Source organism: Sinocyclocheilus rhinocerous, unplaced genomic scaffold (assembly GCF_001515625.1).
Source record: "Sinocyclocheilus rhinocerous isolate Xijiao unplaced genomic scaffold, SAMN03320098_v1.1 scaffold3201, whole genome shotgun sequence".
Classification (NCBI taxonomy): Eukaryota; Metazoa; Chordata; class Actinopteri; order Cypriniformes; family Cyprinidae; genus Sinocyclocheilus; species Sinocyclocheilus rhinocerous.
In genome coordinates this window covers 610371-623610 of record NW_015662182.1, presented here as the reverse complement: position 1 = coordinate 623610, position 13240 = coordinate 610371, and the positions used below count along the sequence as shown (strand labels likewise).

The 13240-nt window shown below is 38.3% G+C and overlaps 1 protein-coding gene across 4 annotated transcripts in view; it reads right to left on the bottom strand.

Annotated features, from left to right (window-relative positions):
* Positions 1-554: 554 nt before the first annotated feature.
* Positions 555-13240, bottom strand: part of LOC107727960 (serine-rich coiled-coil domain-containing protein 2-like) — a 69333-nt gene continuing 56647 nt past the window's right edge. For 2 of the 4 annotated variants that reach the window (XM_016538004.1, XM_016538005.1), the window contains exon 10: positions 555-2156. In XM_016538004.1, coding sequence (XP_016393490.1) covers positions 1350-2156 — 807 coding nt within the window. In that variant the 3' untranslated portion in view covers positions 555-1349. Of the gene's footprint in view, positions 2157-9798; positions 9839-11661; positions 11750-13240 lie in introns of all 4 variants that reach the window. The other 2 variants (XM_016538006.1, XM_016538007.1) reach the window with 2 other exon arrangements.

The window sequence follows — 13240 nt, the reverse complement described above, 5'->3', positions numbered from 1 at the left end:
AGACTGTGAGGAAAGGGGAATTGCTCAGTTGTCGAACCTAGCTAACCATTAACTTTTAAAATGAAATATATAAATAATAATTTTTCCTAATTTTTAGAACAAAAACTAAAAAAGCTTAAAAGAAACTGATGAGTGTAGTACTGAATTATAATCAGGTATGGCCTGGATGTAACAAGAGGTCAGCTAGTAAGAGCTGCGCACCTAAACCTGGTCTCAAGAGGCGCACTAGTGACTGACGATAGAGGCGGCAATCTTCATCGTCCTGGTTAGCGCGCCCACCTCCTGTGTTGGCTGTTGCCGGTTCAAGCTCCACTCAGAGTGGGTCAAGAAGAACTGGTTGCATTAGTGCCATGACCCGGATGGAAGTGAAGTTTAGTGTAACAGAGGCCAGCTAGTAAGAGCTGCACCTCATAATAAATTAAGTTCCTTGTTCTATGATTTGCAATCAGGCACTGCTCTTAAATCACTGAAACTGTTTTATTTTGCCAAAATGCAAAAAAATGTGCACAAAGTATTCCTTGATTCCTGCGAGTCACAATCAAGCACAGTATTCATTCCTTTCAAACAATGATAGTGCAAACCATGTCCCTATCCCTTATAGGTCTCTGTTCCTAACCCTTAAATCTGAAGAATGTGGTCCAGAACCAACAATCAAAAAACTTCCTACTTAGCAAAATCACTCTAATTGTAAAGTAACCATGTCAATCACTTCAAACTCCCTCACTGTATAGGCCAATGTTCCTCACAGCCAGTTTTTTTTTTTTTTCTTTTTTCATTATGTTCACGGCCTTACAACTCATTCTGGTGTTAAAACTTACTTGGCTTCCAGAACTTGCTCTCATTAGGTACGGTGGTGGGAGGCCAATTCCAGCAATTCCACAATTGTCATGCTAGTGGCAAAGAACAAAGGTACAAAGAGAGATGGGTAGAGAAGCAATTGGAAGAGATGGCTCCACTGAAAATCTCAGTGGGCACCCTTTATTATGGCCCACACGGTGCACATAACGTGGTAGTAGTTAAGACAGGAAAATGCAAGTCTCTCTCAACAGGATCAATGAGAGCAATACAAAAAATTATGTGGGAGCAATAACAATACTCTGCTTGGTTTTGGTCATTATCCTAGAGAAGTGGTGCCTTGCTAATCTATCAAAGGAGTAATATCTTATGCAAGATGCATAGGTACAAGGTAGACAATAGTGTCTCTTACAACTTAAGTGCATTGTGTCATGTTTTGTTTTGTACATCGTAAGCATAACTGGCAAAATACTTGACTGGTGCCTTACAAGCAGGGCCTTAAGGAGCAGCTTTTCTACACTCTGGTGGGATGCCTGAAGCCCTGCTTAACTAATCTAGAATTGTGGAAGCATACGAGAAGGCAGAGCGGGGGAGGTTGTTGTTTGACCTTGTTGAGCAGCAGGATTTGGGAGAGAAGAAAGTGTCTTTGGCTTAGGAAGGCGGGAATGTTTGGGCTGGAGGGGGGCACTGGCTCTGGGCAAACTGCTCTGTATCTTTCTGAGCAATAAAGACTGTCTGCACCCTTGATTTTGTTGGTTAAATATTGGTGCAGTAGTGCTGTGCATGGTAGTTTCTCGGGCTGGGTTGATGCAAGGTAGTCCAGGAGCTGATAAAGGTTGATGTCTTGTTCTGGATAGACCTGGGGCTCCAAACCTACCCAGGGCTCCGGTGAACATACTGACCCGCTGTACTTTCTGGGGCTTGATGAGTGTTGTAGCTCTCTTTACATAAGTTTGTGGCTGTAAGGTTGAAAAACTGCTTCTTTTCAAAGGAATTTTTTGTATACCTCTCTCTAGCTTACAGCAAAAGCTGGCAGAAACTGGTGGACTTGCTGGCTCATTGATTTTAAGCTGGCTGCTCATGAGGCCAAGCTCAGCAGGATCAGTGCTTTGAAAAGTTCTGGAAGAGGAAGCAGCAGAGCTATCAGCAGATATAGTTACTGTTGATACAGCACAGTTTGGGGTAGACTCAACAGTGATGGAACATTGTAGGTCTGGGGAGCAGGACTGGGGCGTCAGTGGGTGGTGACCAGGCTCGGCATCCAAACCGTCACAAGGGGCCTCTGAAGAGGTTGGTCGTGACAGTCCTTCATGGTTGTGGAGCTTGTTGGGTAAGAATTTGGTAGTCTGAGGTATTTGAAGCTATTGGAGGAAAAAAAAAAGTAATTATTGAACATGTGTTTCCTCTAATTTCAGAATGATCATATTATGGTGATTTTTCAATTACTGGAATTGATCTGTTAGATTTAAAAAAAAAAAAATAATTGGTTTAAAAAATATATACAACAAGACAGAACAGACAACAAGAGTGTCTGGGTATACAAGACACTAGAGGTCAACCTATTTTTCCTGATACCAATAACTAAAATTGCAAAATTAATCAAAATCAATAATATGAACAAAAGCTTTCCACTTAATGAAAAATGGTGTTGAACTTTATTGGACAATTAAAAGTAATACCTTTACCATGAGAATGTTTAGTAATTATTAACTAAATTAAAAATAAATTAAAAGAAAAGCTATGCTATGCTTCATCGCTACCGACACACTTTTAATTTTACTGTTATATAATATATATATATATATATATATATATAAACATACACTGATACAGTTTTTGGTTCCTTGCCACAGTCATCACACAATCATTTTTTTAATTGATTATGTTCCTGTGGCTCAGTGGTAGAGCATTGCGTTACCAGCACAAAAGGTTGTGGGTTCGATTCCCAGGGAACACACATACTGGTAAAAAATGTATAGCCTGAATGCACTGTAAGTCGCTTTGGATAAAAGCGTCTGCTAAATGCATAAATTATTATTATTATTATTATTATTACTTAGAGGTGGGTACACACACTTAGAGGTACCACAATATCTTACTGTATACATATCTTGGCTTTTCTCTGCTGATGTTTTAAATCCACTTTTTTGTGTACAAAGCATAGTCATGCATCACAATTCAATGCAGAGTCCGTAGTTAGTTTTATTTTACCCCCAGAGGTAGAACCCACCAGTGCCGATGCACATAGGATATAAAGAGGGATATAAAGGATTATAAAGAAAAATTATCAACACTGATACTGATAATAAGAGTACAAAAAGCAACTACATGTGTTGATTAATCGTTAAAACCGATATATCGGTCATGCTCTAAGAGACACTATCCCCAGCAGCAGCCACACAACTTCAGACGAACCTGCTCTGGATGTTAACTCAGACTTGAGTGAGACTGAGTGAAGCATCCACACATGACAAGCTGTCTGAGAGGGCTTTGATCCTTACAGTTCTTAGCGAAGTGGAGCTCAGCCTCTCCACACTCATTAGCAATGATGCGGACTTAAACGTGAGGTGGTGAGGTCACCGCCAAAGCAGTACATGCACTCAAGCACACTTTCAGACTGACAAACAAGAATGCAATTCCAAGTTAACCTACGACTGGCACCAAAAAGCATCTAGAATAGAGAATCTAGTACTGTCACAAAGCAAAACATCCAAAATAGGACAAAGGCATTTTTCTACGGATGGTACATAGACAAATTTCTGCCTGCTTTTAATATGTCAAATTCAAGATCACAAGAAATACGCATGATATTGATAGAGAAGCCAACCTATCCTTCTCAAAGTGAATTGTTCTATGTGATGCAAGGCTTTGTGGTATGCAGGACACTGAGGTGCTGGAGTACAGTAATATTGTTAGCTAAGTCTTTGATGTCTGCTCTGCTGTTTCATTGGCACTGGTGGATGATTTTCAGTGGGTGGCATTTATTCCATGTAAACAGAGTTTTAGGAATAGTCAGCCGTGTATCTTTATGTTATCCTCACATAAATACCTAGCAAAAGTTACCAGGATTACATATTTTAAAAAGACTGAAAGTGTGGTGTGAGTTAAAAGATTACATATATTTTAATTACACAAGGTTGGATCACACAGTTTCATGCTAGCATGTAATAGTTAAGAGTTTTGGCTATTCTTTTGGAAAACTCTGACAATTCAATATTTTATTTATTATTTGTTTATTCTATGATCTGTGATCTGAAGGATGACTCAAAATCATTGTCTGAGGTAAATTATAGCATGCAATAGATTGTAAGTTTGTTAATCATTCTGATATGCTGATTTGGGGCTCAAGAAACATTTCTTATTATTATCAATGTTAAATAACCATGATACATTTTTTTTTCTTTTAGGATTCTTTGAAGAATAACATTTATTTGAAATATTTATTTATTTTACAATGTAAAAATCTTTACGTCACTTTTGATCATTTTAATGCATCCCATGTATGATTCACTGACAATCTTCCCCTTTGGTGAGATGTTAACTATGGTCCAGGGGCGGGTCTACATGGTGGCCAGGGGTGGCACCGGCCCCCACAGAAATCTGGTTGGCCACCCCGGGTGCCTCCCCTAACAGATATCTTGTGATTGGCTTGTTTTTTTTTTTATTTCTCACTGCATCTGCCAGTGGCGGATCCTGGCATGGCCAATATAGGTGGCTACCTAGGGAGGCTTTCTTCCCTTCTATATACTTAATTTTATGCGGTTTCTATCGAGTTATCTTAATGACAAATGTTGAGAGCGCAGTAATGCAACGCGATAGCGCATCCATGTAATGCGCGAGCACAAATCTCTCCACTCACAAGCAGATTTCCTTCGCTCTCACTCAAAACTGGACGTGCATTTTTAAATAGACAGTGTTCTCTTATGAATTGGCTCTGCTCTCTAAGATATTGCGTGTGCGTGCTCAAACTTTGTCCTTGCATCACTGAAGTACATAAGTTATTTTTTAATTCAGGGGAAGAGTAAGCTTATCCCAATAAATGGAAGCAAGCTGATTATAGTCAGCCTTCTCTAGTTATTTATTTCATTATTTAATTCTTATTTGAGTTAAGTGCTTACTGTAAATATGCATTTATTAGAATATTTTATTTAGTGCATTTGTATTTTGTTGTTTTTGTATATAGTTATACAATAAAAGTGTATCAACCAGGCCCGGTTCCAGAAATAAATCACTGAGGGTGCTTCATAAATTAGTGAGGGTGCTCTAGTCTTAATGCACATTTTCACATATTTTGTCCCATCCATTGCTATAGTTATCAATATGTCAATCACTGCAATGTCGAGAGTGAATCCCGCATAAATATGCGGATGTCATTCCTGAAACTTTGCAACGTGTGTGTGGCCGAAAAACAAAAGTTCTGCAATTGAATAGATTATAGAAAGCTTGCAAGGAGCGCTCCCTTTATAATCACTAAAAAGCTGTCCTTCTTTGTTCATTGCGATCTCACAAAGTTGTGTTATGACCAATGAATCTCTCTACACTGCGCAATCAATCTATTATTTACATTGCGTATATACTTTGCATGTTACAATGAGAGGAATCAACTGGTACGTGTTGCAGCCTTTAGGTATGAGACAAAAACAGCATGTATTGTCATGAGGATGATGAAAGTGTTTTTATTTGAATAAAGCTTTTAAGTCCCTTTAAGTGTTTTTCTTCATTGACTATGTACAATTTCTCATGTGGTAACATCTAATTTATTTGATTTTATTCAACCCAAAAATATTAACCTAATCAACCTACGTTATGTTAGGTCAGGTAGAAATAGCTCCCTAAGATAACATTTGCATGTTTGCACTTCTTAATAGTGTACCATAGATTCTACAATGTTTTTTTTTTCTTGTTTTTTTTTGTTGCCACCCTCTTTTGAGACACTCCTGAGTTTAACTAGATTCAAAACCATTCAAAAACAAATCATTAAGACTGGTTTTGTGAACTAAATTAATTGATCCACTGAAAAGATCTGACTCAAAAGAATGATTTGTTCACACAAAGCTATCGTATACAAACAACATGAGGGTGAGTAAATAATGACAAAATGTACATTACTGGTCTAAAAAATGCTCACAGCAAATCTCCATTTCATGGTCCACAGCACCCTCTAATGGATACCACCCTCCATACAATGCAGTGTCGTATGCTTGTTTTATCGATTGAGCCTCTCTCTTTGTTTTGTGCTAATTCCAAGCCCCAGACTTGGAAAATATAACCCTTTGACGTTTTTTCCACAGCCTGTGGTTCATCATGGACGAGACAAGACAGTGAGGGTTTTGTCTAGAGAGGTGAAGTCTCAATCCGGCTAACCTGAGACCACCTACAACCCCTCAGTCAAAGTCAAAACTTCAGAGAAAGTCTTAGCAGAGGTGTGTGGGGCCGCTCAGCTGTTCATACATAATTTATGACAGCTCACCAAGTATTAAAATAAGGCAGCTGAGAAAAGGTGACAGAGTTCTGGAGCAGAAAGAAGATGTGGAGGGAGGGATAAGGTAGACAGACAAATGTTGAAAAGAAGTAAAGAAAGAAGAGAGAGCAGAGAAAAATGTAAGCACTACAGAAGTGTAAACAAATTGGTGAGTGAAATGAAGAGAACTGTCAAAAGATTCCCCCATATATGAATAGACTTCAGTTCTCTACAATTTACTTTCTCCCAGTTGACTTTCTCCCATTTTCCATGAAACGCATCATTCAAAACTACAGCTGATGCCAGGTGTGCTGTTGTGCCATGTACTCGCACCTACATTGACTCCAAATATGCATTTTAATAATGATAACCTATTACCACCTCCAGCTTCATCAAGCATTTCAGCTAGTTATCTGAATTGCAATGATGTCTCTTTCTAAAGGCAGGGAGTCAAAAGAAGCGTTAGTTTTATGTGACCATTTGGTCTAAAAGAGGCGTTTACATGGCAATGAGGTGTGAAGAACAAACTGCAGAACATAAAAACACATCACATAATTATGCCCCAAGGCCCATGTAATCTATGTTCCCTACTTAACAAAAAAAAAAAGATGTTGTATAATCAGGTATATAGTATTATTACAACAACCATAGATGACGACCTGAAATGAAGACAGAAGGGCTTTGATAAAAGTAATGACGTTTTTGTTAGGCAAAAAACATGCACCTTTAAAGTGTGATTTTCTGTTACTCTAAGCACTTCAGCATATGGCAATATTTAAAAGTAAAATATTACATATTTAATAAGGATGAATAGACTTTTTTTTAGGAAAGTCTATGTTCTTGCTGTTGCATTTGTTGGTTGCTCTTAAAGAAAGAAAGAAAGAAAGAAAGTTGGTACAATACCAAGCTCTGCTACCTCAGTATCAATAAATTATCATTGTACGAGGCAATCTTAGATGACTGGTAAGATGAAATAGAAAATTATTGTCTTACATAAAATCATGTAGATACAAAAGTTTGTTGCTTAATTTGTCAGCATTTTAACATAATTAACACTTTAACTTAGAAATCCAAGCACAGTATTTTGTTTGATTTGTGTAGCAGTGGCGTCAACAGGGCACATCAGCACTCAAATAGTGAACAACTTGTTGAGTGAAAATTATACAGCAACATTAATCATTTTGTTGAAAATGTAATTTTGCAAACTTGTCAGTGGCTGAGGTCCTTTAATTTGGGATGAGCACAGGACAGTTGGTTAGTACGGTTTGATGTGTTGCCTCTTGAAGCGGCATGTCTTTTGGCATTGTTTGCAGACTGATAGGTTTGCAGGTTAAATTTTTTTTCTCTCTGAATGCCAAGTAATTTCATATTTTGCTTCAGTGCTGATTTTGCTACAGCGTTGTTGTTGTTTTTTTGTTTTTTTTGTGTTAAGGGCAAAGCAAAGATATTGAAATCAACATCTTTTGTTTTGCCTACCATTTCTCATCATCACTCAGCTGGCTCACTGAATGTCACACTGACTGAACTTCCAACATTTTCCACAATGCTGACATCCTTTTTTTTTTTTTTTACATTTTACATTTTTCGTAGTGCATTTTTCAGTACCAGTATACCTTGCATTCCTAATTCACCCTTCGCTGGGAGTTTGATTGACAGGCTATCTGACCAATCATGTAATACCTTGAGACCACTCTCACGACCACATGAATACAGCCTTGGATTGGGTCTTTGTCTCATTACTTGATGTCTTGGTCTGACAGTCTGAGGTGCAATGTTTGAAATTAATGTTGGAATTAATTCAGCATTTTCCCCATTTCACCATTTAAAATGGACAGTCTGGTTCTTGGGCATACAGATCTTGGTCTGGATCTAGGCCTCAGGAGTTAAGGCCAATATTTGCTTCAGATATTCATTAGGCACTGCATCTCGCACACAGTGTGCATGCTGTGAATTTCACTATAGCAAAAAGTTGGGCTGTTGCTTTTAAAACTACTCTAAGAATACAAAAATGTCAATAAAAACAACAGGAGACGAAGTTAGAAAACAACAAAAACGGACATGCGAGGAGTTCAGAAGGTACCTTGATTTGTTCAAGTTTGAAACAAGTCTGAAAGAGTATAAATCAGAGATGGGCAACTTTGGTCCTGAAGGGCCACTGTCCTGCAGAGTTTAGCTCCATTCTTTATCAAACACACCTGCCTGTACTTTTCAAATAATCCTGAAGACTATGGTTAGATGTTTCAGGTGTGTTTGATTAAGGATGAAGCTAAACTCTGCAGGACAATGTACAGTGGCAGAGTTGCCCATCCCTGGTATAAAGCAACTCTGCACAAGTTCATGTTCAGTGAAGTATACTCGGATTAAAATGCTTGACTGTGCATGAGATAGCAGATGGAAAAACAAAGCATACCCCAGACTTTAGAGAATCTGGTATTGGTCTCAGTCTTGGGGGTCTGGTATACCACAGTTAGATTTACTTATGATTGCACAGACAATCAAACGTACCATATATAGACATAGTACTAGTGTCTATAAAGTAAATTATCTATATGAACAATGTACATGTTTACACATCCTTATTTATGAATACTGAAATTATAGAATTAATCGGTTGATACTATTCTATTTATGATCATTCAGACGTTTTCAATCACATTTGTTTAACGCAGTTGACTCATTTACTTTATTTAATTCTGTTCAGTGTGACTTCTGGTGAAACTTGTTTCAAAGGATTACATCACGTTTAACATGACTTCACTTTAAAACCTTAAAATTAATACAATTTTTGTAATTATTTAACCATTATTTATGTAATATTTATTTTGACTGTCGTGGGTGAAAATATATTATATATTTTCTTAATATGCTCACTCAAAAAATAAAAATAAAATAATAATAATAATAATAATGGTATATTGAAACTAAAATTTCATTGTACATGTTTCTGTCCATTACAATTTATATCTTTTTAATGTGTCTATGAAAATGGTTATGTTTAGGTTTGGGGCTACGGTTAAGAATATAAAATATATCTATAAAAAAAATCTAACTAAATATATAATATTTGTATATTTGTAAGATTTGTATTTTTTTATTTATTTCTATAGCTGCAAATATCTATCCAAATGTACAAAAAAGTCTTTATACTTGTAAATGTTACTTACTAAAACCTACATATAAACAATGTGACCTGGCTGGGGACTCTATTATTGGTCTGGATCTGGTACTGAATCAGGGTCTGGTACTGGTCTTGACTCCAACTCTGGAAGTAACAATGTAAACTTCCAATACAGATTTCACAAAGTTATAGCGGTTAGTCAAACAGTTAAAAGAAAATGAAAAACAGAGAGGACTTGAAAATGAGAGAGAGTAAAAGAGAATAAAAGACAGAGAGAGGTTTTAAGAAACGATGAAAGAAAAGATGATAGTGTGAACCTGTATGATGCAGATGGACAGTCCTCGCTGTACAGAATAAGAGACCATGCAAACAGAAAGAAAAGAGGAAGGACTTTAGAGGATGTTAAAGACAGGCAGTACTATACCACGCAGTGTCTCTGAAGTAATGTACTAGATGCTCCACTCCTTTAGCCAGAGTTTGGGCAGTTTGGGAGAGGCAGAGGGAGAGAAACAATAAGGAAAAATCAGTCAATGAAAGATTTAAACACAGATCGCAGGGGCAGAACAGGAAGCTACATCAGCACACAAGACAAACAACACAAAGGCAAATTTTTTACTATAACATTATTTTTAAAAAAAACATAATTGCAAAAACTGAACAGTCCATTAAGCCATGACATTGATCTAAGTTTTGCCCTTCACATGACATGAATTAAAGCAAAAAATAAACATAGATAAATAAAATTATAATAAATGCATTCAGGCCCATGCTAATTAGCACAACTAAAAACAGGCAGAATTTAGGTTCTGTCTGGACAGCTCAATCTAAGCACACTGCCAAAGACAGAGACTGAATATGTGTCTTAAAGTTGAAGGGTTGTCACCGTTCTCTGAGGGATCCCACATTAGATCCTACAAAGCTGTCCTGTGATGTACTAGCAGCTCTCTTTCCTAATACCAGTCTCCCACAGCTGCCTTCTGACAGTATAAGCAGTCATCCTGGCTGGACCACAGGTCACATGCACTTTCACCAAAAAGCTTTGTGGGTAAGGACTTTTAAGTCAAATCTTGTTTATTAGATGATTAGTCTCCATGATGGCAGCTACTGTATGGTAGGTTACTATACAGCTGATCCTTTACTCACCCTCATGTTGATCCAAAAAAGAAATGCTTCCAAACCATTTATTTTTTACGTTAATCACAAAAGTAGATGTTTAGCAGAATGAAAGTTAAATGAGTACTGGGGCTGTCAAAAGACAAAAAGCACAATAAAAGTATCACAAAAGTAGTCTATATGACTCAACTCTTCTGAAGCCATGCATGCAATCTTATAAGGAACAGAGATTGAAGTTTTTTTTTTTTTACTGAAAATTCACTGAAAATCTGCTGTAGCTCTCAAAACACAATTGTATTTGCGTACATTCAAACTTGATGTCTAAAGGTGAGTTTCATCAAGTTACATCATTGGTTTTCATGTCTCATGATCAAACATCTTGTGTCGAATGGATGCTATTGTCAACAAGATTTGAGAGCAGCAGATGGCAACATTTTCAACAAATAAACACTTATGAACACTGTTCCTCAAAGAAAGCTATTGTATGACTGAAGGAAAATAGTGGAATGACATAAGGGAGAGTAAATGATGAGTTTTAAATTTTTGAGACAACTATTCATTCCTTACACCCTCAGGATCTGACTCACGACTGCATATTTTCAATGAAAAAAGATGAAAAAACTGGAAGACGTGCTCTACTGAAATCAAACAGCTCAGATGTTCTAGGAAATTCGGTTGAGGGACAAAAACTACAGGAAAAATATATTTTTAATGTGAGTATGATGACTGTCTGGCTTTACAGAGAGTCATCATAAGAACTATACAGAAAAAAACTAGAGGTCAGACTCTAAACCAGGGGTGTCCAACCCTGCTCCTGGAGAGCTACCGTCCTGCAGACTTTAGTTCCAACCCTGCTCCAGCACACCTGTCTGTAATTATCAAGCAACCCTGAACACCTTGATTAGCTGGTTTGATTGGGGTTAGAGCTGAAATCTGCAGGATGGTAGCTCTCCAGGAGCAGGATTGGACACCCCTGCTCTAAACCAAGCAGACAGATGGGACATAAGAACAGTGAAACTAAAAGGAGTGGAAATGATGGACTGATTATTCACTAGAATGTGATTGGATGGTGGATTTATGTGCATGACTCAAGGGGGCACAAGGGAGCGGCAGGCAGACATGCAGCAAGCACTGGGGCTAGTGCACAGACTGGTTCGCTTGGTTAAAGACTCACTCCGTCTGTGGTGACGTGGCGCGCATGGCTGCACACTCCCCCGCTGTGAGTGTTGCCAAGAGGAGAGGATAGGGCCAAGCAAAATGCCCTGTACAGAGAAAGACAAAGGTGTGCACCACATACACATACGATACACACAGTTAGATGGTCATTTATCTCTCAGTTCTTAGTGCCAGAACAGGAAAAAATCTTTCAAAAGTTGAAGCCACAATTATTTAGTAAGTTTGGTACATTTATGAAAAATCTGTTCTGTCAAATTAAGGGAATACTAGTCCCACAGGGCCATCATTTTAATTTTAGCATCCAAGCAAGGTCCACTTTTCCAATGATGACATGTAAAGCCACCAACCACAACTATGCAATGTTTAGATATAGGTTAATTGGAAATCAATGATGCCTTGTCACATTTTTTTTTAATCTTCCTGTAATTTATTAGTTCCCTTGGTTACTGATTTTGTTCTACACCTGTTTCTATAGTTAAGTTAATCATTATCCCCTGTGTGTATGTATATATGTATATATAACTCTGCCAGTGCCAAGCCCGGATGTAACCCCCCACCCCATCAAGTCATTCGACCATCTGAGCCCTGATGTACGGCAAGTTCCTCAATGCCAAATCATCAATTAGATTCACTACCTGGAACGTTCGGACATTATACCAAACCAGCAAATTGGCGCAACTCCTGGGAGAATTCAATCACTATCATCTTGACATCCTCAGCATAATTGAGGCCCGTTGGATGGCCAGTGGAAAGTTGATAAGTGACGATAAGGCCTTCATATATTCTGGCCATGCCTGCAACCATGTCCACGTTGTGGGGATCGTCCTATCCCGCTGAGCGGCATCGAGCCTACTCTGTTGGCAACCTGTGTTGGACAGAATCCACACAGCTGCAAGGCACGTATGCAAAGCTGACCTTTATCTATGCGCCAACAGAAGATGCTCCGTCGCAGATAAGGACTCTTTTTATGACGACTTGCTACTTGAGCTCAACCGTATCCTGCGCCATGACCTTGTCATCGTTGCAGGTGATCTCAACATTCAGATCAGCAAGGCAAGGCAAGCGTTTGATCATGTGATTGGCCCCCATGGTTCGGTGACTGAAACCAATGACAATGATATGCGACTCCTGACTTTTTGTGCTGCACAAGGACTCGTGGCCAGGAACACATACTATCCTCACAAGCGGATCTACAAAGTTACGTGAAAAGCCCCGGGTGCCCAAGAGGTGTGCAACGAGATCAACTATGTCTCCGTCTCTAAGCGTTGGCACTTGTCCATCCTCAATGTGCAAAGTTATTGAGGTGCCGATGTTGGTACTGACCATTTCCTGCTCATCGCAACCTGCTGACTCTGATTCAGTGTTAATTTCGTCAACGAAGACGATGACGAAAAATTTTCGTTAACGAACATTTTTTCTGTGACTAAGACGAGACGTTGACGAGCTAAAACTAATATCTGATGATAAAAACTATGACGAAATTTATGCCACGTCTTCGTTAACAAGACTAGACGGGACTATAATGTTATTTGAGGACTACCGGACATTCAAAATACATCCTATAGGCTACTGTCTTG